Here is a 27,894-nt window from a genome sequence, read left to right as displayed (position 1 = left end):
AATAGATTGTGCACAGATTTTTCACAAATCAACATGATTTTTGATACCAATCTCTCGTTATCTAGCCGTTTGCGATGAAGATTTAAGTTACAATGCACAGTTGAATCTTTGTTTTCTGTTTCGGCTGTTCGTTTCACATAAATTTATTGCTGTTGTTTTTCCTCTTCGTCATTATTTTGTTTTCGCTGGCATTTTCTTTGGGTTGTTGCTGTGGCCCGTTGTACTTGATCCAAATTGCCAACATTCGTCGTAATGAAGCGATGCATTTACGGAAAATAACACACACCATCTACATGAATACAACGGTGGAAATTTCAACCGGTTTACAACGCCGTTGAGCCGATGATTTTCTTCTTCAAAAGGTTCAGTGAAGGTCGATTCATTCGAATTTGAAATCAATGAAGGCTTTTGAATAATTTCTCACCCGAGCATTCCATTCATTTAATGAACTAATTTTAGACTAATTTCACATGAAAATCGTATGAATCAAGTGCTGATTTGGATCTACTAAATTCAGGCCCAAATGCATTCAAACAAAAATAATCTTTAATCTTACAAAAGGTGTATAGAAAAAGGTGGCAACGATGAGATGGCGTTACTACACAACTCGTCCACCATCTTCATAGTTGTCATTGAATATGCCATGCTAGGCCTCTTCTGTCCATCCGATATATTTTATATTCATATGTTGTGGGTACTTATCGTTATTTCCATATTTTTTAATCTCCGATGTATTATGTTTCATTACGGCCGCAGTTTATCGACGGTTGGCGTACGGCACTCGCTATGTGTGAGTGTGTACTCGCTTGGTTTTATTTCTCTCTTTCTCTTTCTATGCATGGGTACTTTAATGTTTCAAATTGCAGTGAACCATTTCAGTGTTTGTACACTTGGGTCTCTTTGGTGTATTGAATGCCGTTTCTTTCTCTTCTGTTTTGTTAATACCAATGATGATGATGATGATGATGATGTGGATTCAGCAAACAACGAGCTGGTTAATGCCGCGTAACACTCTCAAATAAAGCACTTTACGTTGCTGCTGCTGCTGTTGCGGCCGCTGCTTCATCATCATTCAATTTATGTTTTGACGGAAGAAACCATACCTGCGAAAACTTCTATTGCACCGCATGCATGTGTGTACAGAACCATTTTTCTAAGTACACACATCAACCCGATTCCGAATATACACATATATATGAACGTGTATTATTTTTGGATTCATATGGCTGGAATTACATTCATTTGATATTGAGATTCAGTGGAAATGGCCATCGCGCACCATGGATCAACCGTATTGCGTACAAATGCAATGGGATAATTTTATTTTACTCTTTTTTTCGTTCACGTGTGTGCACGCTATTTTTTCTACATTAGGTCTTTCACATTTCGAAAATCTTGAACGTCGTCGACTTTAAAGTGCTCTACCACAACAAGAAAAAAAATGTAGTACTGCCCCGACAATTCGTTTCACTTGAAAAATCACGACGATTGTTCTCGTTGTCAAATGCATGAAATGTGAAGAAAAAAACCCGAGCAAGAAAGAAAAAAAACTGTACACATATACGAACAAGCCGATGTAATACATATAGCGAATTGTCGAACGGTCAGTCACATACGGTGCTGTTGGCGTACTTATGAGAGAGTTTTCATTTCCTTGGATCTTGTGTTTTTTTCTGTATATTTAGTCGGTCTCGTCTGAGTCCATTAAATCGTGCAAAACCACAAAAATGAGTTTCGATTCATACGCATTGCAATTGCCATTGTTATTATTGTTTGCATTTATCAGTTTGTGTGTGTGCATGTGTGCGGATTAAGCGTTTGAGAGAGTGCCGGCAAAAACATGCTATACAGAGATTCAAAGACCTCAACTAGACCAGACATCAACGCAAATGAACTAAAGCGCCCGAAACAAAGAGATATAGAGAGACGACCAACCGAAAACAAACAAATGGAAAATTTAATTTTTGCATTTTAATGGACAATTTTCGCTATATCCGTTCATTTTGGAGTCACAGCGGTAGTTTCCACTGCGACACGATTTTCATGCACAATAAAACAAACGGGTATAAACCACAGAAAACTGCAAATATATTTAGTTCTTCTATTTCTCTCTCTCTCTCTCTCTTTCTCTATTGCTCACTCTCTCTCTCTCTGTGTAAAGTGCGTGGCTTTGCAGAAGACAACTCGGCAAAAGCGCTAAAACGGCTCTGGTTTTTGCATGATATTTGCGATGAATTTTACATTTATTTTAAATGGAAATCTCTTGTCTGTGTAAATTATACAATAAAGCTGTTGAAAATCAGCACAATCAGGACAAACAGAGTGGAAAAAATAGAAAAAGAGAGACGACAACTGAGAGTGTCCTTCAAAAGAGAGTAAGCAACAGTGGAAAAAAGATAAGAACACAGGAAAAAAAATGTCGCTGTTAGACACATTTAACAAGCAGCCACTGGATTTTGGTTCAGACCAAAATCCATACATATTTTATTGGGTCGCAATGTGTAATGCGATCGCTGCTGTCGCACCCTCTCTCGCTGGCGTTGTAAGCAAAGCCGTTCACAAGCATTTTCCACTACTTTACTCGATGACACCTGAACGCTTAAACAACGACAAAAAATTATGCGTTCCATTCATTTATAGTTTTTTGCTTCTCCTTCTTCTTTTTCTAGTTTTTTTTCATCTTGTTCTATTGTTTTCTAACTACACTACAGCAATTTAATCCGAATCTAAGCATTCCATTATTAGCTGAAATACGAGCACTCGTTCGCAAACTCTCGCTCGAAAAATATGTCAATTGGAAAATAAAATGAATCTCTGACGAGAGCCATCTCAAAAGAAAAAAAACGTGTTAACCCTCTAATGCACACAACCGCCTCCAGACGGGCAACATTTAAACGCCTGTAGAACATAGACCGTACATCGGCTCACATTGCTTCAAAGAGAATTTTTATTGGTCAATGTTTTCTCTTTATTTTTGTCTTTCGTAATATTTGTCTATGTATTGTGACTGTAAAGTTATAAACAAAAATGTGTGCAAAAACAAAAATTTGACAAAATAAAATATTCGAACTCCAAATTAGATAGATTTTTGACACTTTTAAACAATGGATTTGATTGTTCTCTGATTTATGTCAATCGCATTTCCTGACTAAACCATGAGGAATCCAGGATTATGAATATTTTTTTAATTATCTTTCGCCAAAACTCAACCAAGTACCAATACTCCCAGCCCTGGGAAAAATTAATGCATTAGAGGGTTAAGGGCTTTGAAAAACTTTAACTTACATGACATTATAATTATTAATGTGCTCTCTTCATCAACGCGTTTTTTGTTTCGTTGCTTTGTGTGATTGTGTATGTGTGTGTGCTGGGATCGCAGATTCATTCAGTACACGCTTGAAAATTAAAAGTTACGACAATAGAACGCGACGGTCTTTACTTCGACAAATACTCAGTGCTGGCAGCTATTTTTCTCTTTGTCGCAAATTTGAATCACGTTTATATAAATTATCTTGATTTCTTTTTTATGTTGTTGTTTCGTTCAAGTCGTTCAGTTTTTATTCAAATTTTAACACAGATTCGTAATCTATGCGAAAGAAAACAACAACAACAGCAACACTAGCACCAGAAATACCAGCACAGTCATTGTGCGCGAGAGCGCTAGTTAAGCTCGGAAGAAAGAACGAAGAAAAGTGTCGAGATCAAAAACGAAGACTCCGTGTGTGTATACGAAAAAACAATGTACCGTTATGATGGCTTCGAAATTGCTATTTGTGCGTGCGCTCGCACGTTTAGAATGAAAATAATGAAAATAATGAAAAATTCGGCACTTACAATGGAATTGAATTGTGCGCACGAAAAATACATTGGGTCATCATCTGTGTGTACATGCACGAAATCGAGCAAAGAGGAAGAGGAACGAAAAAAAAGTGCCACGAATTACATGTAATGAAATGAAACCTTTTAAACAGCACCAGAAAAAGAGAAAAATTAACCATAATTGAGAAATTTCAAGTCAAAGACTTGCCAAAAAAACGATTTCTGCCCTCAAAACATAAAACTGAAACGAATGAAACGGAAGGTTCAGACAGTCGAAATGATGAAGAAAAAAGAATTAGACGAAAAACGACGATGGTCTTTTAAACATGCAGCCCAAAATGTTGTTAACCTATGTTTAAAGACTTTTTTTCCACTGTGTTCAGCGAACACACACCAGGGCAACAAAGCAACAATTACACGACATTAAAATTAGAAAATAATTTGCCTTTGGCGAAGTCTTAATCAACGTACGAATTTTTATTATTGTTATTAATTTACAGGCATATCTAATATACAGATCTATTTTTTTTATTCACCGTTCGAGTGTCATTCGAGGAACGAAACAAAAAGTACCATTCTCATTCTCAATCGTTGAAAATTATCGCAATTTATTTTTCGACCTGGCTAATGTGACGAATTCGATTTGGAAATGTTACGATTGAACGTTTAATATTTGAATTTAATCTAAATGGGCTCAATTAGTTTCACTCCGCCGCTAAATAATGCTGGTATGATTGACAAAAATGCTCCTGGTCATACCGCGGCTACAACATAATCCGTGATTGGTTTGAATGGCTGATGAAGCAAATAAGTAAACCTAATTCAGTTTGTTCTATTTTCGTGTGTATTGTTTTTCGTTTTGTAGACAGATTTACATTATGACCAATCCAATACAGATTGAACGACTTTGCCAAATTGAACCATTTCAACGAAAATTAGCATTTGACATGATTTTTAATGTAGATCCCGTACTCAGCGACTGGTTAAAACACACATTCCAGACTAATGTGCAAACATTCGGAGCCATTTATTTTGGGGGAGATTGTCATAAACAGCCGATTATTGCAGACCGATCATAAAATTTAAATGCCCAAAACAGTATTCAAATCGAAGCGAATATGTGAGCTTAATTTGGAAATATGCGCATATCAATTTTGTCGCTTGAAAATCCGGCAAACGAGAGAAGGAGAAATCAATTTTCAAAACATAATCAGAATTTATGGCATTTTTTCTTGCTGTTCTGATGTTCAGCATGAGTCCAAACCAATATCATCGTCAACGTGTGCGCACCGAACTATCTTCTACATCGTTTTAACAGCTTTCAGTATAACAAGTTGAATAAACCTTTTTCTCTCTTATTCAATTTCGCATTTATTTTCCGACAATAAATTGAGGTGACGTAAGCGATTTACATTTTCAAGTCGTTTGCCGTCTTCTTGACATATGTCTACAAATACAAGAGAGAGAGAGAGAGAGAGAGAGAGAGAGAGAGAGAGAGAGAGAGACGCACACGCAGCAAACGATATGAAGTAGTTATGGAAATTCCAGCAAATTCTGATTTTATATTTGATATGATTCACCGTCGAATTTTGATACGCGTGCGATGCGTGCAAGAAATACGAGAATGCAAAAAGAAAGCGAAACGATAAAAAATGTTGAAGAAGGAACAGGTCAATCGGATATATGTAGATATATATACTTGCTGGCTGCGTGTGTACGTGCTCGACAAGAGTGCCAAGCACATTTGAATACCAAAAGGAATAAATTGAAAACCCATACAGGCAACACCTTTCAAGATTGAATAACGAAAAAATAAGAGTGAATATATTTATCATTCGATTTGTGTGTGTGTGTGCCGTATCGATATATGCGTATCAAACGTGGATTACAGGTGAATCGACAGGTTTTCCAATATTATTCTGTTTACTATCTTTCTATTTACCGATTCCTCCGAACTGTCTTTTGTGTGTGCGTCCTTATTTTGGTTCTATCTTCAACTCTTTTCACTGTGTCACAACGAGTCCCAGGCCATATCTTTTTTGTAAACAACACAACAAAAACCGCACCCAAATTCTTGATTATAATTCAAATGGATTTGATGTATTTTCTGGTTGTTATTTTGTGTGTGTGTGTGTGAGATTTGTATTCACATCGACGTAGCAATAGAGAGAGTGCCACTTGGTTATTCATCGCTTGTTTATGTTCATTCCATCGCAAAATGTGAATCTTTTCACTTTTTTGTTCCCTTCTTGATGATGGCCAATACTGTTTTGCTATGGCAATTGATAGTCTCCTTTGAAGTGTGAATCAATGAAAATGATCCTTCGCCCACATCACCCACTTCAAAACGCAACGCGAACGTTGACGTTGATTACATCCGACATTGAAAGAAGCAAAAAAAACACACGAAATTATCAATCGATCGCTCGCTCGCTCGTGTATCGAAATAATGAATTTGGTGATCAATTTATTTTGATTCAATTAGGTGTGCTGCGGGGCTGGCAGTACGTCGTACACATGAGTGTGAACGTGAAGCTCGGCAAAAACCATTAAATGCGCTGACAAAAAGTGTGCAATGAAGCGAAAAATTGAAAAAATTAACTGAAAATGTATACGATTTTAAATTTGAAATGTCTTTTTTTGTGTCTCGGATCGGGTTTTGCCATTTCGTTCCATGCGCTCCATTTTAATTGTTATTTATGAATGTATTATTAAAATTTTCACGAATTTCAATTGCCATCTCTCGTTCGGAAATGGTCGATTTGTAAATGCCAATTATGAAATCCAAATATGATGTTTACAGTTTCAAATTGATTGAAATCAAAATACAGAGAGAGAGAGAGAGAGAGAGAGAGACCGACTGGCAAACGACTGTGCGAAATACAATTTAACTATTTATTCAAGCAATTCACGACGACACATTGAGTCAACAAAATGATGATAATGCACGAAACAACGGTGTGTGCAACATTTTCCAGAACATCAAATTGGATACACATTCACAATTTAATATCTGTGTCTCGTTTTCACTCTCGCATTCGACTATTTCGCGGGTGTAACACGAGTATAATGCCGACTCGTCTCTTCCTTATGTAATGCAATATATTTAAACACACACACAGGGACAGAGAGAAAGAGAGAGAGACAGAGAACGGCAAACCGAACCGTTGATTAAATATTATTTTTGTGCCAAGTCAACAGTGTCGTCAGCATGCACACACCAGTTGAAAACATCTAATTTAATACCGTCTAAATTTAATTTTCCGATTGAAAACGCAATATTGAATTAGGCCCATAAATTTACATTAAACTATGCGATAGCGCGAGTGTTGATGTGAATTTTGCTTCGATTTTTTGTTTTTCTTTTCGGAAAATAGCAAAAAATCATTGAGAAGTAAATTAAAATGACAGCACGCAACAGCGAGCATGGCAACAGCCGATGAAATGGATGCACCACACGCGTCATCAAATATTTGGTTACTAGATTCCTCTCTTTAATTAAAAACTGATCAATTTGTTCGTTAATCGAAAGAAGAAAAAAGGCGGGCACGTGTAAATCGTTTGGACGATGTTCGCCTGCATGCTGCCGTGGTTGACCCGAAAAATGTGTGAATCAAATTTGTCGATGAACGACAAGCACCCGGCCAGAATAGATATGTGAGAAGCTCTGATTTTCCAGGTGTATTTCCATCATCAATTTTAAATGTGAATTTACATTTCGGTTCGTGTGGCTTCTCCTCTCTCGGTCGGTGTGGCTGACAAATGGTGGTGGTGCTTGTCATTCCATTCATTCGAATCGGATTTCTTCTGAACGGCCATTCGACAAATACAATTACAGAACTTTTTCCATACATAGGGAAAGTTGAAATCTTTCTCTGTCGCTTCACAACCTAATGGATTCCGTTAGGTTCTAATTAATTTGATGATGAAACCGCTGCCATTTAATCTATTTATGTCACAAAACTATTATGATTTGCATGATGTAATCAAATTGGAGCAGAGAGTTGGGAGGCAAATTCAAACCCGCCAGGTATAAAATGCCTGGGATTGAATATGTGTATGTGGGATGTGGGTGCCATTCGCCATTTTCCACTTTTGCAACAGCAATGCGAACGAGAGCAAAACAACAATGCCAATGGCATTCAGTTTGGGGTGATGGAGCGCTTGCCATATGAATTTGTTACCACAAAATGCAATCAAAATTTCTGACATACCAGTAAATTATTTTTCCGGTTACTGTCGAAACGCGGAGGGGAGAAAAAGCCCATGTGCATGAATCAAAATATAGTCTGAAATCATCATCATCGTTGAAAATTGAAACGATTTGCACGACTATAAAATTGAATGTATGCAATTGTTCAAACGGTTATCTTTTCGTGATGTCGTCGTCGACGTCATCTTGCCTCTCCGTCAAGTCATAAGAAATTAAAAAAAAAATTCTCCTGTGCAACCGCACCATTTCAATATTACAAACTGTCAGTCAAACAGCAAGTGACCGAAATAAAAGAGATATGGGGACGACGAAGACAGACACACCAGAAAGTGAAAAAAAAAACAAACTGACCGCCCATCCACTATATTTCGAACAATCCAAATGTTCATGATACAGAACTTGTTTGCTTAATTGAATTTTTCCGTCTTTTATTTTTGTTTTACACTTGATTGAATTCGCTTTTGTTGAAGCGACTCATCAATGAAATTGAATACACAGAAAGTGGCCGAAAAAAAAACTCTGCCACCAACCAACTAACACACATCGAGACTAGTTCCCATTGTGTTCCTTCTGGTTTTTCCTCTGGTCGCAAGTCATTCAAGCATTCGCAACAACGACCAGCAAGAGGAATAGGATAAAAAGTGCACATGCTACAAAATATTCACATTCATCGCCAGTGTATTGTCAATCATGCGAAAAATGTAATAGGTTTTTTTCGTTGATGTGTCCTTTTTGCTGTTTCTGCAAATACTACACAGACGTCAATGCCATTCATTGTTCCTGGATATGAAAAACATGAATTAAAAGCACAAGCGCAGTGACTCCCTTCGCTACTCGCTTTTTTCGGCGATTTCCCCACAACAACAAAAAACCCATATAATAAAATCTTATGGCGCAAAGAACATTTGATTCAGGCGGAAAAAAAGTCGGTAATAAGCTGAAATTCCGGCGATAATAGCAAAATGGCTTCCTAGACCATCAGCTATTTCGGCTAGAAATAGGGGAGACAATCAAATGGAAGCTTGACTTTTAAAAATAAAGATTATTTTTCGACACATTTTTTTTTTCTATTTTTTGTTTGCCATTTTTCACGTAATCTCGGTGTGACGAAATCACTTAAAAAAACCAAAATCCAGCCAACGGCTGCGGAATGAAATTTCCACTTAATCGAGTTTTAGCTATTTTATCGGATGATGGTGGCGATTTTCGTACATTTTTCGACGGTGTCAAAATCGGCCAGCGGCTGAACACGAACGATCGTGGCTGTAAAATAGCTTGTAGACGGTGATTCGATCGATATTCCATCGGAGGCTGTATGTCGAAAACCAAAAATGTAAAGGTCTTCAATTAGAGCAGCAGCAGCGGCGACGGAATGTTTAACAGGGAAAAGAGCAATCAACAGTAACAATTGAATGGACACGCAATGAAAATAAATGTCCCCTTCGGTGCGGGAGCAACACTGCACTTTATGTTATTTGATAAGCGAAATTGGTTGCGCCAGCAAAAGCAGCACACACACACATAGGGCGAAAGAGAATGTGTGCAAAATCGATTCTGAATATTTTTCGTTGTCTGGAAATGGTTGTAAATGGAGATACATTTCCATGGCACTGCCCACAATCGGTTATGATTACGACGGTTATGACAGTGATTATTATTGGAGTGAATCGTGCATGGGAGAAAATGGTTATTCTCGAATCGAAATAAATGTTATTCGAAGCTATAACCAAGAATCACAATGCAAATATTCACTCACTTTCTCTCTACTTGAATGGTTCGCTCTCTCTCTCTCTCACTCTATCGCACTCTCTTTCGCAATTTGGAGTAAGCGGAAGTTAGTAGCGCGCACATGAAAATACATGGTTTATTCCTTTTAATGATTGAATTCTCTCATTCGCAACATTATTGCATTAGTCATTGAATTGTGGCTATAAAATACTATTAGCTGCTGCTTTCAACCAATGATTTGCGATATCAACGGATCGGTGTGTGGGTTATTGTTTCATTTTGTTTTGTTGTGCATGTCTATTATTCAATGAATAGTGGCTGGTGATGCATGCACCCATCATATTTTGCGGTTAAAATACACATTTTCTTGCTGTGCGCTTCGTGTGTGTTTGTTGTGGAGCTCATGTGTTTTTCAATCCGATTTCATATGGTGAAAGAAAGAAAGAAAGAAAAAAAACCGCACAATATCGATATGCGCTGCTGGTAAAAATTCATATATATTCAGATTTTGATTAGAAAAGCATCTCATGCTTGAAGAAAATTAAATTTCCATAGACAAACCCAAATGCTGAAACGATATTGAATCACACCGCATTTACATTAACATTGGAATGGTGTGCTTTTTTCTCGTTCACTGCGCCCCAAATGCGGGCCGAGCAGCAAACGCATCCATGTATCGTTCGTGTGTGTGTGTGTGTTTACGTATAGTATACCAGGTTCATTGATTGGTTTCCAATTCGTATACTTTTTTCGTCGTTTTTTCTCTTTTCATTGTTAAATAAGTAAAACGGATGTGTGTGTGTGTGTGTGTGTGTGTGGCGGGCTGTTGTTGAGCTGTGCAATGTAATTTTTGCAAGAGTTCGCGTGTGCCATTGCGCGCTTCGAAGTGGGTTCTCGCACTTAACCTGTTAATCGAAATGAATTTTTTAAGCGCACCCTAGAGATGATTGATATTTATCTAGATATGTGAAAATGGCTGACAACGTCAATCACAGCCCAGCAAACTCACATACCTAATATATTCACTCGTCGATGTTTGCGCTTATCAAGTTGCATGAAAATCCCAAGCTCGTGTTCAACACACTCCATCGATATAAAATATGTTAGTACGCTGTGTTCGTGGATTAACCATATACATATATGCATGCATATACGGAGTGAAAACTAAAACCGAATACAAAATATAGATGAACCCAACCGAGCAGAACTAGACACATGTATTGGTATTATTGAAAAGCTGTTGTTGAACTTTACACGATGCGCCAATTGATTTCGACGCTGCTGAGCTGAACTGTTGTTGAGTTTGTATATGTGTGCCGTTTTTCCCCATCTCCATCGAATTTGTTTACTTAAGAAACTTCGGGCCAAATCACTTGAAATAAATTAATTCACATCTCTTGATGAGTGTGCTTGTTCATTGGTATTTGGAAAACGGTTGAAATCGAACTGTTTGCATTAGCTTCAATTGTTTTGATGTATTAATTTGCAAAGGTCTTTATTTCAATATAGAATAGTATATTCGTTCCAGTAGAGTCTATTCTCAATTTCAATTAGACTTTAACCATCGTAAAATGGTGAACATTTCATAAACATTAATCCACCGAAACCCTGTCAATTAAAAGACCTTTTTAAAAAAAAAAAACAACCAAATTTATCATTAAACATTGATGTTTATGCTCCCTTTTTGCTATTTAATATACGGTTTGTGCATCATCAGCTCCGAAGCCTTACTAAAAACTAATCTCAACTCGTAGTCTTGTTTAACACCGCCAAGTATTTTATACATACAAGAGTCAGAGCTCGAATTCCCAGCACAACATCTTCTAATTGTTTGAAAGTGATGCCATCACCAGAAGATATCAAACGTAAATAGGCCATTTCAGTGCAAATATACCGTTTATTTATTTGATATTTCCATAAAATTATGACACATCAAGTCGAGATACGTGATACTAAATGAGAGAAAAATAGAGTATAAAAAAGCGAAACAATTCCCATCGGTACAATAACAAGAATATTTCCACCGAAAATTCACATTTGAAAGGCTTTTGAAGTCTCGCACGCGCATCTGTGTACGTTCGCTGTGAACAATATATATGCCATTGGGGAATGTGTTAATTGCAGAAATAAATGCGCGCAAAACATGTTTTTCCATTTTGGTTCGCCCATTTGTTTCAGTTGTAGCCGAAAAGTCACAAAAAACAACAACAGAATGCCCATTTCAACCGACCATTTCGAATATTTTAATTTTAAATTTGTTTTCATTGTGTGAATACAATGTTATCAATACACAATTAGAATGTGATACTCTTTACAAGCCAAAATATTCAACAAGTTCAGTTACACCAAAAGAAATGCTGACATCTTCATGCGAAATATGCACGAATTGAACAATCAAAACCAAAAGGAACCACCGATTTCGAGGGACGAACCACGATGAGCATTTTATGTTTGCGTCCAAAATTACAGACTAGCGTTTCGCTCTCTTTGTGCAATTTACTATGAAATCTATCTATTTTCATGATTTATCCCAGTGAATTTCATGCCAGAAATGGTGCTATTATTTCCTGGGAATTGGATTCGGGCAACCAAACGACGACGATGGCACAAGCGAAAATTCTAAATACGAAATTGAAAAATGATGCCACTGAAATTCAATACGATAGTCATATCTGATGTACAGGCAAAGCAACAAACAAATTCCACTTACAAGATACAAATGAAGCAATAGAGAAATATAATCAGTATCATCTGTTTGTTGGTGTGAGTGAGTTTGGTTGTTGGAATTTGGGTGCGTTTTTCAATTTCGCTATTTTCGACTTTGGTTCGTGGTTTCGCTTGCGTTCGTGAACTTGGCACACATAATTCATCCTCAGAAACGAAGTAAATTCAATTTATTGTGTGTGTAATGTTTGGCAGAAAGAGCGAGGGAGAGTTTGGGTTTCGGAAGAGTGGTGATAATTCACCAAATCACCAAACAGATAAATATATTCCGAACAAATGAAAATTAATCATAATTTTTGTGATAGGTGCACTTAAGCGATGAACACAGAAATAATAAATAATCGAATCACGGGCTCAAAACGCACGACACACGGGAATAGACATTGGAAACGTCGTCCATTCACTCGTACCGTTTATTTACTCTTGGTAAATTTGTTGTTGTCGAAACGGTATGTTTGTTTTGCATTCGTTCAAGTAATGAAATGTTTCCATGGTTTTTTTCGCTGTTATTTGTGTTATGACCTTCGTAATGAGCGAACGAAACCCATATCAAACGCTTAAGATAAGTTGAAATGCGACGCGCTTCATCTAATTGAAGTGGTCATTTTGAATTATGATCGCTCTCATCCATGTTTTATCTCATGATACGATGAAAACCACTTAAATCCATCGACGGAGTCACTCTCTTGCCCGGGTGAATTGAATCGTGTTGCTGTGACGATCATAGAATAAAAGAAACGTTCTCCTACAACACGAATTAAATCTCGATTGTATGATTCATGATATATCGCCCACACACACACACACACACACACACACACACTCTTCATCATCATTTATTCATAATAATTATTTCAATTTATTGCAAAAATTAAAGCCTGTCATTAAGGCCTATGTATATTGTGAAACAGCGATTTGCGCGCAATTCAAGAGACTCGCAACCAAATGATTGCATTTGAAATCAATTTTATTGACTACAAACAGCTGACCTTCTTTCAACCACGTAATTCCGAACAATAAACGCTACCGATCAACAATTTAAAATGCTAATAAAAAAGCCCCATAAAATATATGTGTGTGCGCGCACATAAGCGGTGCGGCTCCAGCAGCTACAGCAGCAACAACAGTAGTTACAATCGTACCAAATTTAATTGTGTACAAATTGTATCGTTAAATCGTCTGGAGATCTTGTAAATCTAGTTTCATTTTGGCTTAAACATGTTTTGCAGTGGAATAAAATTCACATAATTCATGTGAGTGATCGATAAGTGCGTTTGATTTCTTCGATACACCGAAAAGCCCCAAAACGATAAAAACATGCAGTGTTTCTCTTTCGGCTTCGAGTTTTTTATTCTTCTTCTCTTCATTTCGTTTTTGTATTCATAGCGCACACAATCGCCCATGTAAATCTCTTGACTTGAAAAGATGGGATCGGTAATACAAACAATGAATGAATAATGCAACTGTAGATTTGTGTGTGAGTGTATGTGTGCGAGTTGTTCAAGCCTAATCCATCGAGATTTCTATAATCTACGACATGCAGCTACGCATGAAACAGTTGAAACGAATGAGAGCAACAGAGAAGCAGTGTATGGAATTTTTTTCGGTGTATTTTGGTCATTGATCTGGTTGGAGGCAAAACAAGTTTTATTATTGTGTTCAAAAATATAGCAACCATCAATATGGATCAGCACCGAATGAAATCGGATGAAAGACTTTTTTCTCTTTCTCTCGCGCTCTTGTCGACCGCACGGTACCGATGTGTTGGAATCTTGTACTAATATCGATATTCGCGTTCAAAGTCATTAATCATCTGTTTATTTTATTGATAAAAAGAAATATAATGGATCTTCGGTATTATTCGGGAATCTGACCACACCTCACATTTTCGAAAATTTACACTGCATTTGAATAATGTTTAAATTTAATAAACCGATTTAAATTCAGAATGGAAAAATGCAATTTGAAAATGAAGGAGAAGAAAAATGATATAAAATGATTGCGTGGGGTCGATGAATTGACGTTGCTTCATGTTATCATAACAATGATGTACCGGAAATCTTCCCGTTATCCTGTTATAGCCGCATTCTAATTCTTGTTATTTCCGTCTTCGCATCAACGCGTTGCCCGAAATTTTAATTATGGATTTAACCTAAAATAAAACAAAACTTTTAAATGTCGCACAGTTTTTATGCTCTCGTAGAGTGTCACCTCTCCACCCTCGATTTATGAACTGTCAAAATGAATTCTTCATGGCATTTTAATATGATTAATTACCGCTGATTCGATCGACGAGGGTACACAGTACACACGCTTTGCGCGTTAAACTTATTTTCAACTTAATTATGGAATTGTCAATCAAAGGCTCGGGCATTTTTTTTTTGTTTTTCCACCAACATCATGTTTAATGGACGGATTTGACATGAAATCCTTGAAGTTGTGTATACAAGGAAATGATTTGGCATTTGGATCGATGTTAAGTAACATCCCCGAACAGTGGTTTTGAATAACATCGGATGTAAGATTTTCAGCAGAGCAGCATCGTTATTTAAACATTAACAAGAATATTTTGTTTCAAAACGTAATCGCATTTTGACTGATGATGTTCTGGGTTTGTACCTTCTCGTTCTGCAATCACCAAAATGCCCGAAATTTTCCGTACTGAGAAGTTTTTTGCAATGGCCAAAATACGTGATTAATTGTCCGTGTGATTGTGATTGATTGAAGTAAAAATATATAGAACGTGCGCGTTTCTTGAGCAAAATCACACCTTTTGTCTCGATCCGACAAAGCAAAAATCACTCACTCTCCACGTTCTCAGCGTCCGCTTTGTTGGAAACTTGCCTTTCACAATTGAATGATTAGTGCATTTATCATTTCGTTATCAAAATGTGTATATGAGAAATGGGTATCGAAATACGATGGTCGTGTCTTCGTACAGTTAATAAAGTGAGCGGATTGGCCAGGCTGCTGCGGCTCGCTGCGTTGCATTGGCTTCTCGTTTACTTAGCAACAAGCGCCATGAATTGAAGCGATTACATTGTGGCCATGAGCCTTGATGGATCTGATAAGGAAAATGAAAACATTCTGTGATTGACTCAAAGCCACTGCATAGAAGAGAAAAAAACGGCAGTAATCACACCCCGATGATGTACATTTTTCTCTGTCACAAATCTCGCCATTGTTCTCTCCAAATGGAAAATGGTCAACTAGAGAGACGCCGGATTGCTTCTTTTTCTCCACACACACAGCGCGCTAAGTAAATTCAATGGCATTTCCGAGTAAATTAAATTCGGCGTTGGGTTGCTTTAGTTTCTTTTTCGCACGCTTATCACTCGTGCAAAATAATTACCGTTCATTTATTTAAGTTTGCTTGATGTATGGCCAATGCCATTTAATTCAACGACCAACCAACCAACCAAACCATTTTACCACTATATACTGAAAATGACGAAGCCAAAACTAAACGAGCTGCAAAAATATTACACCCGCATGAGAGTGAGAGAGAGAGAAAGAGAGAGAAATGGCAAAAGAATTTCATTTAGATGGGATATAAATGTAAAAATCATTTATTATCAACCCAGAAGTTTTAAATGATCCTAATGAGAATAATGAAAAAGACAATTTAAAAATGTACGGAAAATAAGGAAGAATAAGCAGCAGGCGAATCCACAGCAAATACTATTTGTGTAATGAGGACATGAAAATACTTTAGAAAATACCAGTGGAATTTATGTACTGTAGCTCAGTAGCATGGAGCTTATTTGCGACTTGGAAAAATCCACAAACTAGGTCACCACTTTTTTTGCTGCTTCTGCTGCAACGTTTTGTTTGTGTCGAACGAACACAAAACATTTGAACTCGGGTTTTCGAATGAATTTATGGAATTTTTCACGCATCCATCAATTCAGTGTGCGCAATTTCAATTCAGTCGCCCTGAATGAAAGTGAATGTATTTAAAGCATTTGCAACTTAAAACCGGAGGAACAAGAACAGTTGAAAGAGCGAATTATCACATTTTTTCTATTATTTTTCCTTTCTCTTTCATTTCTGTACACGCTTCTTTTGCTTTCTTTATGCTATTTTTCAAGTCATAAGATTCATTCTTTTGCTACGCTTTAAACGTTATGTGAGCATGGTGACAGCATGAGATTTCGTTTTCAATGTGGCTCAAGAGTCCTTGACGTTCACTCATTCGCACACAATCATGCTCGCTCGCTCTCTCCCTTTCATCCACTGGAATGAATGGCATGAACGCACGTTATTTGTGCAAACGAGACAAACGGCGCTAAAAAGAATCCAATTGTTGCGATGAAAAAGGCATTTTTTTTCGCATTTTTGCTAATAGTCATCTTGACGTGTAAGCACATCTGGCACTTATATTCTGAAGATGCTAAATTCCAATTCCCAATTTCTTATTTTTTTGCGTCGTTTTTGTTGCCGTTTTTCTCGAGGCAACGCATGACGCGTTCCGAAATCAAAATGGAGGCAAATATTTCACGCTAAAATTCTTATGAATTTCCCGAAAAAAAATGATTGCCTTTAATGTATAGTAATTTGGCATTATGGGTGCTATCGATTTTTGCCTCATTGACTGTGTGTGTGAGAGAATGTGGATGCAGCAGATCGGGTGGGTAAAATCAAGCCTTTTCACTCAATCGAATCATTGTTTCACATTTGTTGCCTGCCACAAACTATATCATATGTTTAGAGTTTTTCGTCATTTTTTTCGACGTTGCTTTGACGCACGTATGCGAGCGTGCTGACAAGAAGATATTCTATTTGATTGGAAGTTGATGTAAATTTCTATTTTCCCCATTTTCCGCTGACTTTGGCATATTTTTTCCCATTTTTTTTGCTCTTTATCTCGCGAATATTCATCAAGGCTACCGTTACATTCTAGACGTATTCCAAACAATTCCTTTGTCAACAACAAAATTACATATTGCTTTGTGTGCACCTTCTTTTCCGTCGAAATGTCAATATTTTTCTATTATTCCAATTTCAATGAATGATTTGGCATCATATATCAGGAGGCGAGCGCCGATACTCACAATCTCGCTTTCCGATCACATCGAGATAAAGTTATGTAACCATGTCGGTTTGATAGCACATTTACCATTCTGACTTATCATCTGTAATATTGATGCTGTTTCCAAGGCCCGTTTGACGTGAATTCCGCACACAAAATGTCTCACGCTCATCATTGGAATACTTTTGTTTCCGCAGCGCGTTCATTTGTCATCGTTTTTCTCTATCTGTTCATCATGGTAATGGAAGTGGAAGAACAAATGGAGGAACGAAAGCCGATGTGCAAATTCTAAGGAAAAAACTCATCTTGATTTCGTTAACATTTTTATACGCTCATGATATTTGTCACAACCCCATTAATGTTTCGCATCTAGCGTGCACCCGCACAATGTTGATATAAAAATAATAATAAAGGCTCGACATCGTCGAGTCCCCAATCTGTCACAATCAATTCAATCATATGAAGTCAAGCGATTCTTCTCTCGAGTATCAAAGAGTTTCAGCTTCATCATAAAAACAAACAGTGTAATCAGACGCCTTTGCGAATATAGCTGCCTCCCCCGTTCAGTTGATGATTTTTTTTCTTCTTCTTTTTCTCCAGAATCGAACGTCATAAAGTGGAGAGAGAGTGAAAAAATTGCGGCTGTTTGTATGAGAAAACGAAAAAAAAACAGTTACCATCTGTTCTTGATTCATTCGCTTGAAACGTGTTCAAAATGCGGAATGAGGTCCTGATTTGGTCATTTATTCTTCAGCAAATCACATCAAATCATGAAAAACGATCGAAATGTGATTCATTTCAGTTCAATGTCCAATTAAATTTGCAACATTTCACTGGAATGCTCCACAGTCTGTCGGTAGAAACGAAATGATTGAAATTCATTTAATTATTGAAATGGAATATATGCCAATACATATATAGTGAGTGAAATCGAATGAGCGAATCGATGTAGAAGCGAATTGGTGCACACAATTTTGGAATTCATGTGTCACATTGGGCGCAGGAATGAGGTGCGATATGCATTGAGTCTTTTGTTTACGTTTTTACTGCAAATGTTTACCGTGTTTATTCAAAACGTACACACAACAGCGATACCATTAAATTGCAGCAAAATGCATTTGTGAATGAGTGCATACCGTTCGCATCGAGAGTTTATAAATGAGAATGTGTGTGAGAGAGAGCGAGAAAGCTTGGCTATCATTTTATGAGTGCGATACGCCTTCGCAACAAAATCCAATAAACACAAACTTACATATTGAGAGCGATGGCAACAGAGGCAACAACCACCGTCGCAGCCACAACACCACCAAGCAGTAGATTGGTGTTGCCCTTTCGCGAAACAAAAGCGAAACAGTTCGACAAAACCAAACACGGGCATGAATTGATCAGGCGTATTTTATTTAGTGCAAAATGCTTACATAAACAAACAATCGATTGCCAAATGATTCTGAATTGGATGCGGATGCTTTTTGCTGTTGTTGGTATTGAGATTACTATTGAAACGACAATGGAATTGGTTCGAAATATGGATAAAGCAGCTTTATAATATTCGAAATGGGCAGAGAATAAAAGTGTTCATCGATGACTCAATCTCGACACAGTCACATTCCGTACACATGAAATGCAAACAAATCGGAAATATGTACATACGATATATCTAACAAAACAATCTCTCATTCACTACACAGTCTCCTCCAGTCTCCAGTCTGGATCATAAAATAAGTTATATACACACACACAAAACGATTGCTCACACCATGAAACCGTGAAACAGAAAATATTATGAAAATCAGAACGTGCGACAGCATAACACACTGCTGCAATTTTCAAAGTACCGACCAAAGCCTTCTGTCAATACACAACTACACAATGTGTGCATGCCTCAGTAATTCGCTTTATGTATGGCTCGACTGTGCTATGAATAAAGGTGAACACAGAGAATACATACAAAAACGACCCAACATATTCTGTAGTTTCAACAATTTCAATAATTTTATTGAACGAGCAAAAAAAAAGCAAGCCAGGCAGTAGGCATCGAGAGTGAGAGAGACTCGAAGTGTTTGGCGCACAAACGAAATGAATGTGAATTGTGTGTGATCCGCGTTGTTCAGTTCGCGTTGCGATGGCTTTGATTGCGGTCGATTAATTCATTCGAAATCTCGTTGATTCGTACGTGCGCTCGCGCTCTCCATACAAACCATTTTTGCAGTGAATCGCGCGCTCACCCAGTAATCAGAAGTGTGTGTGTGTGTCTATTATGGAGAGAACCATTAACGATTTATTGACATAATTCCAAAGTTTCGATATATTCCATAATTTGATGGTAATGAAGTTTTGTGTGTGATTGGTCTGCGCAAAAGTCCCATACCAACTAAAACATCAAACCAAAGTGAAATGAATGTGCTATTTGATTAATTCCATGTGTGCCAATTTGGCTTCATTATTTTATTATGGATTCGAATCCATCAATATATTTATTTATTTTTTCGTTTGGCTTGTGGAACGTTTGCAGTTTTCATCGAGTGAAAAGTTTGCAAATCAGTTTCAATTTCACCACCACGTCGACCCAAAATCCATGATGAGCATACCAAAACGAGTGAAACAATATAATGCTTATGACATCATCATGAAATGGTCAAATATGTCGATGCGAACATTTTATTATAACGAAAGCAAATTATTTATTTAAATCAACCCATATTCCATACAAAGAACACAAAAATAGCATCGTGTGCATATTTTGACAAGCGTTTTGTGGGGCGTTCATTTGCTGGGTCGCATCGTGCGCCCAGATTTTGTATTGCGTGTGTTACATGCCAAAACAAATGGACAGATTGTCTCTCTGTGTGTATGTGTTTGTGCGGATTTTGCTTTTTTTCTATACTTTGTTTGTCAATGAAAACGCGATTTATTTGGTGGAACGTGTTGTATTGGACGTTGTTCGAGTTCCAGATCGTTAATATACTTTCGTTTCCATAAATTGCCACTTTTCTCGATTTGGATCGGTCGCGCGCACACTCGCTCGTTCGTGATCATCTAATCATTTCTGTCCAGTTGTGTGTGCTGTGCGCCAATTTTTTTCTATGCCATATCGAAAACGAAAAAAAAACAGAAGAGAGAGAAGAGAGAGAGATAGAGAGAGAGAGAGAGAGAGAGAGAGAGAGAGAGAGAGAAAGAGAAAGAGAGAGAAACAAAACGATGGCTGTGAGAAGCTTGAAGTTGGAAAAAACATGACTTTGGATCCGACATAATAAAACCGTTTTTCCACAACTCGACCTCACGTAATTTGTGTGTGTGTTTTTCTCTCTGTGTGTCGATTTTTACAGTAACCTTATTTTTTCATCGCCACAATTTGTTTCGTTGTTGCTCCATGGCTTTGTCGTTGTTTTATTCGTACTTATTGTCATTTTGGATCCAAACAAGCCCAATTATAGCTGAAATTCGTGTCTCATTCATCCGTTTCGATCAAATTCAACTGGACCCACAGAGTTAAGCAAACACATGTGCTGTTGCTGCCGTTGTTGTTGTTGGCTTGTTGTTCCATTTCATATTCAGCTATTTGTTTTGTATTAACGAGATATGTTTACCTTGCAATAATAATAATTCTCTGTTCATTACATTTACGTACGTACAATGTGTTTTGTTACGATTTTTTCCTAGCAAATGAAATCGAAACACAATTACACGCATTTCAATCGCGATTTTGAAATCGTGGACTTTGTTTTGGCCTACAGTAAAGAATGTAGGCTTAAGTCGACCATTTTTGGTGTCAAAGAAAGTCTTGACTACAACGACTATAAAACGTAATTTTCTTGTCAGAATCAAACAATTGAGTCTCGTTCAAATGAAAAATATGATTTTTGGAATGAATGAACGAAATGTAGGTTTGGAAAATCGAATATTTTTAACAACAACAAAATTTAACCGCGAGATATTTTTCCACACACACACACACAAAATTCGCAGTGCGATCCATACAAAAACCAGTTTCATTCTTGTTCAATTTTGAAATGAGTCGATCGTTCAGAAAAAAAAAACAAATTCGATGCGCAATTCGAATGGTAATGATCGTAATCGTGTGCTTTGCAGTTGACGATGCAAACTTCAATGAATTGTTACCTATTTCGCCGTAATCATCTTCTTTATTTTTATAAACGGCGTTCAGCCTCTTCTTCACTACGGTTTTCTCTCTATCCATATAGTTTGTGTTATTGTAACTGCTTTGTTGCTCATTTTGTATTGACATTTTGTTGCAGAGCAATACAATTTTTGCGAATTCATTTTGTTCCCATCGTAGATCAGCATATCAATTCACAATCCATCCAGTCAGCCAGCCAGCCTACGTGCCATTTTTTTCTGGGCTGTTTGTTGTCATTCCCTTTCTCATTCGCTTTCTCACTCGCTCATGCCATTGTGTATATATGCCTTACATTTGTGTAAAACAACAAATTCTAATGCGACCGATGATAATTGGCAACTTAACAAGTTTTTTTCCTTCTCGTTGTTCCCTCTCAATTCTCATATCCTCCTCTTGTTCACGTTTTTTTCTCTACACGTGTGACGTTCAAATTACATGTAATTTTATACCGAGAAAGAACGCCTTTTGCAATTTACGTTTTTAAAATCAAAGTGGCAATGCGACAGCATCAGAACATTTCGGTGAATGAAACGACTGACAGGAGAAAAAACAACGACAACATCAAACTGATAACAAATGTCGGATGAAATACTTGAGTGAGATCAGTATCACTGATGGAAATTCCGACACGAGAGCGAATTTAAAAAAAACAGCAACACAACGGTCAAAAAAAAATCACAATTCTTTGTGTAAATAATATTTTAATTTAAACATCAAGTGAGCACATGACTTCATGGCGCAATATTGATCATAACTTATATGAATTTATATTTTATTCGCCGCTGTGCTAAATAGCAACAAAGAGAGGTGTTAAACGAAAAGAAAAGAAAAATAATATTGCAATTTTTGTTTTGTTTTGTTTTATTGCAACTGATTTCCATTTAGATATAAAGGTTAAATATCGACCCATTGGATTTGCAACTCTCGCGGAAAAGAATGCGGTTTATGTGCATGGTGTGGCGAGAAAATGCTGATTTTATTGGCTGTGTTTCTTTAAATAATATTCCGTCGATTCTCATGCGCAATCACAATTCCAATTGACGAGCAAAAAAAATGAATACTTTTCTGTTCGCGCGCTACATTGCAGCACATTTTCTCTGCGGTTGTTGCTAATTTTACCGTTTTAAAATTCACATTACAAAAAATTATGTTCATTTCATGGCATTTTGTATCTTCAAATGTTTTACATATTTTCCGAACTGATTCTAATGGGTAAACATTCCGGCGGTTGAAACTCGCCGCTGCCGCCATCGTCGCCACCACAATCGTCACCACCACCGGCATCACAGCCTGCGATTGTTTTATAGTTTTTAAGTTGTAAAATTGAGTGAGACAGTTTCGTCGAGTGTGTGTGTGCTCCGATTCATTGTCGGAATTTGGCTTACGTCATTAACACAGCCACGAACAAAGTGTTTTCCCATCATTTACAACAAATAGAGTTCTCGCGCGCCCCGCGCCGTGATGTTTGCGATGAGAGAAAATGCGATTTAATTATTTTCGCTAATGCATAATGGGAACGAACTCGTATTATGCAAATAGACACGATGTTTATGGATCAAATTGCATTTACCACTGCAAAGTCCCAGTCCAGTGTTAACATTCAGCAAATCATCTTTGTTACAAATCGTAATTATTACAAACACATACACGTACACACATACGTTCACTCGACTAATCATAATTACGGTTTGTGACTGCGCACCGCGCACATCTTAGTTCACTGTTTCGGTTTTGTTTCCTTATTTCGCGTAACTCTCGTGCGATGGCCCGCTCCCATAATATTTGCCGCCGCACAACATATTTGTTTGTGCGCGGCGCGTGAATGTGAATGCACATTCAATTAAAAACTTTTAACCGAAACACATCAACGGATTCAGTTTTTTTATTGTGTAATCAACGTTTAATTAAAATTAAATATTGAAAAAGGTACCAGCAACACTGTGGTAGCAATGGCAGCTATAGTGTGGCGTTGGCAAAATGCGTTGCTATAAGAAGCTTCGATCCGAAATTAATTGGCATTTTGGTTTTTGACTGCTCAATTTTTTTTATTTCGTCTGTTCCCGAGACTTGAACAACCAACTTTTTCCATCTCTCTGTGTGTTTCCATGGTTTAAAATATGCATCGAATGTCTGCAGCAGAAATTACTTTTTAAATATAAAAAATATATATATTTGTTGAGTGCCGAAAATCACGTATTGCACCAAACCAATCTGATATGCGTAATAAATTAATTCAAGTTAGTGGTTTTGGTTTGTTTTTTGTTTCGATGTGGAAGGCAACATCTTTTGTATTCGCCATTCCCATGATTTTCGTGCCACGTTTTTTGCGCTGTATCTTGAAACAAAACACATGCCGGCCAAAGTGAAAATGAGTTAATTGTATGCTGGCCGCAATGAACAAGAGACAAATAACACATTTTTTTTTCGTTTCGTTTAAAATTTCGGCACGACTTTTGCAACATTCGGCAGAAAGCCATTACGATCATCCATTCAAATGATTGTTAGAGGTATTTAATTCTCACCCTACTGAGAGTGATGGAATGAAAAGAGTTGAGAGAGCTTAGAGGAGGGAGAGAGGGAGAGAGGGAGAAAAGTTTTGACAAAACAATTGTGATTAATCGTCACCATCCGCTGTGATTGTTTTTTGTCTGGCGTCCACATAACACAAAAGGACATTATTTATGTACACCGTTAATGAAACGTTTTTTTGGTCTCGTGACCGTGCCCAGCGATCTCGTTCGCTTACGCTCCATTTGTTTTCCATGAAATCACACACAAAATCATTTAATTTATTACCACATGCACACTCACACATACAACGTCGACCAATGCTCACAATTGACGCTGTTGATGCAGATAGCCATTTCATTTGTTGGCTGCTGCTGCTGCATTGGCTGTAGAAACAGCAGCAGTAGCAACGTGAAATAACTGTTTATGCTGAGCATTTTCTATTTTTTGAGTGTTGTTGTTGTTCGTGTTTTGCATAAATAACCGTCTGCAGCAAACGGTCCACAGTAGACAATTCATCGGTGGAAAATTAAATTGAATCAACTGTGGAATTCGACGACGACAAGCAAGAGTCAGCCAATTTATGTACACAAACGGAACATCACCTTTGGACTATCTGAAATGGAATGTGAACACACATACACATTCCATCGATAAAAAAATTCCGTTTGTTCAGTAAATTTTATTCGACGATTTGTTTTTTTTTTGTTTTTTTTTTGTAGCTTTGATGTTTTCGGTCATGCATCGCAAACTCAAGATAAAATTGATGCTGTGTCGATAGATAGTTAAATGCGCCGCAAACGGTCACGTGCATATCAAAAGAAAAAATGAGAAAGAAATTGAAGGAAATAAACAAGAAAATCCCGCGAAACGAATAGTGCAACCGAAACGAAGGCAAAAAAAAGGAAGAAAAAAACGAAGAAGAAGAAGAAGGGAGAAAAGAAAGAACAAAGTTCAAAAGGGTTTCCAAAGTGAAAGCGAACGAGTCAAAGCGGCATCAGAATGTGGCATACGACACATGAATTGAGTGCCACACAAGTGCATCATCCAGCGATAAATGCGTATCAGCATTATTCAACGGCACAAATACCTCATCATCATGTCAGTCATCACAATGGTAACATGAACAAATGGAATATTGCCGGCCAAAGGAGTTCGTATTCATTGCCGCATCCCGGACACACCCAAAGCAATATGCGCTGGGGAAAATATGATGAAAAAACCCATTTGAAGGCAACCCAAACGCAACCCGCACGCAATTTATCGAATTCAACGCGAAACCTAACCACTGTACCGCCAAATGCATCATTCATGCATGATCAACGGCAAATCTTTGGACAGGGCGCTGGCATACCGCGACAACGGCCGGCTTCCATGTACGATTCACCGAATAGCATGCCAAATATAAATTATCACAATCATCATTTGAACGGATTTATACCGTTGCCATCGAATCCATCGAAAAAAGATATTGCCAAGCAGCAACAGCAACAGCACAGGAATTCATCTGGTGTTGGCCTGCGACAAAGTCCTGGCGAATTGGTAAGAAACGCGTCTTTTTTCACTTTCTCCTTCTCTCTCACTCTCTCTCTCTCTCTCTCTCTCTCTCTCTCTCTCTCTCTCTCTCTCGATATAACTCGCACTTTTGCTCATTCAATTTCCGGACTACCATGAAATTATTGCACAAGGAAATGAGCCCCCCAAGACAAATCGTGTGTGTTCAATCTTACTTCGTGATTTACGCTAGACCGAAACGACCTCTTTGAGAGAGAGATTTGGTTGCCGCGTGTTAGACGCATGCTGCTCCAAAAAGAAGAAAAAACCCATATGATAAATGAGCAAACGTAAATTTTCCTCCACTGATTACTACAACTCAACATTCCTCGCGCCTGTTAAACACCAACCATAACCGTCTAACTATTGTTATGTAATACTTTCTCGCTCGTGTTTCATTTGAAAATATTGAGAGAAAAAAATTACCGCTTTGGCTAGTAATGATGTGGAGCAAAAATCAGCACTTTGATTGACGCAACGAGTGCAAGGCGAGAGAGAGACGTCCATTAAAATCTATCAAAACACTTTATTGCTCTCAATCAAATATCTGACTTCTTTATTGTTTCTTGACTGCTCATAGTTTTTGACCGCTCACTACCGAAATTTATTCGCTAATTTCTTGGCTTTTATCGGCCGCAACCGAAGAATATTTGTCACGAAAACTGGCCTCGCATCCATTCAAAAACCATTTCCCCAAAGTTAAAATGGCAAAAGTTTTCGCTCGTTGTTGGACACTCGAAACAGTTCAAGAAGAAAATTGCCTTGAAAAGCGCGCACGAGTGAGAGAGAGAAAAAACCAATATTTAAGAAGACTTGTTCGATTGGATTTCGATTTTGTGCTCAATTTGAAATTGAAAGATTTGTTGAATGGCGGCGCGTTAGCGCACACTCCCAACTCCAGCCATATGTTACGAGTGAAAGAAAAAAGATTCGAACGAAAATTTCTCGATGAATCTAATGATATCGCTTTCATTTGTATTCAATGGACCGAAGGCCATCATCGTCCGTTTATATCGCTCAACACATCTTGTGCGCGCCCATTCATTCGCTCAGCCGCAGAGCCTCCCGCGTGTGTCAACGAATTATTTGCTATTTAGTAAGATAGAGAGCCGAGTGGCCAGTAACGTAATCTGCACAACCAATCGACAATCGATCGATAATAAATGAAAACCAACTCAATCACTGTCCCAAGCCACTCGGTTATGGTAGTGGAGTTTGCCTCTTTGGGCGATAACACACACAGAGCAAAAACTTTAATAAATAAATGTACGACATTTTCATTTGGTCACTTTTATATCGGGATAAAATTGGCAAACGAAATGAATGGCAGAAAAACTTTATCCAACTTCAATTCGAAGCAGAAGCGCAAGCGAAACCATTCGACAACTTTTATTTTTGCGTAATTCTATGAAGGATTTTCATTCTCTTCCTTCTGCATTCAATTTTGCTGGTATTGAATTGTGCTTGATATGCGGGTCACATGGTTCATCGTTCAATGTTCAATGAAAGCGATTGATAAAGAAATCATTTTGATGCCGTCGTTGCCATCGGCGTCGTCGTCGCTGCCTTCGACTAATGCATCGCATTGTTGACAGATCGTTCGTTTCATATAAATATTTTCTCATAAATCTAGCTATTGTACCGCTTATTTCCAATAATTGAATTGAATTCGCATCAAACAACAATGCGCATTGTTTTCTATTTATTAATATTTCTTCAAAATTCTTCGATCCACTCGTTTCGTTTTTGTTTTGTCTTCGTTTATAAAATGATATGATGATAGTTGTGAGCTGTTGTCCCCGGAGCAACCGAGACTAACGGAAAAACACACTCTTTTCCAATCGAAAGTGTTGTGTGTGTGACCAGCAACCAAGCTCATTAACTTCGAAATTGAAGCCACAAAACTCGGCACTCGCATTTGCTGGAGCGAGAGACAGAGAGAGAGAGAGAGAGAGAGAGAGAGAGAGAGTTTCGCATTACCCGAACCGTTAATTTGGTTGCATCAAACGAACTGGTGATGGGAACTGCTGCCCAATCATTTTCATGACGAAATCGATGTGAAGCAAAAAATCGTGAATTATTGACGATGTTGCCAAGCCGCCACACGTACTAACTATTACCGAGTTTTTTTTCCTCGTGCAATTTGTGTCCATCGGCATCAAGTATATGCAATCTATC

The 27,894-nt window shown here is 37.6% G+C and overlaps 1 protein-coding gene across 14 annotated transcripts in view; it reads left to right on the top strand.

Moving 5' to 3' along the window:
* Positions 1-27,894, top strand: part of LOC129566656 (serine/threonine-protein kinase svkA) — a 103,683-nt gene that overhangs the window by 57,456 nt on the left and 18,333 nt on the right. Inside the window, exons 1-2 of one of the 14 annotated variants that reach the window (XM_055442775.1) lie at positions 19,581-19,839; positions 24,885-25,704. The exons of 7 other annotated variants lie outside the window; for them this stretch is intronic. In XM_055442775.1, the coding sequence (XP_055298750.1) occupies positions 25,165-25,704 (540 nt within the window). In that variant the 5' untranslated portion in view covers positions 19,581-19,839; positions 24,885-25,164. Of the gene's footprint in view, positions 1-19,580; positions 19,840-24,660; positions 24,748-24,884; positions 25,705-27,894 lie in introns of those variants that run through there. 6 more of the 14 variants (XM_055442772.1, XM_055442771.1, XM_055442773.1 and 3 more) reach the window with 6 other exon arrangements.

The sequence above is a fragment of the Sitodiplosis mosellana genome, unplaced genomic scaffold (genome assembly GCF_009176505.1).
Source record: "Sitodiplosis mosellana isolate CC-2019 unplaced genomic scaffold, AAFC_SMos_1.0 Smas_scaffold_4, whole genome shotgun sequence".
NCBI classification, from domain to species: domain Eukaryota; kingdom Metazoa; phylum Arthropoda; class Insecta; order Diptera; family Cecidomyiidae; genus Sitodiplosis; species Sitodiplosis mosellana.
This window is presented reverse-complemented; position numbering and strand designations above follow the sequence as displayed.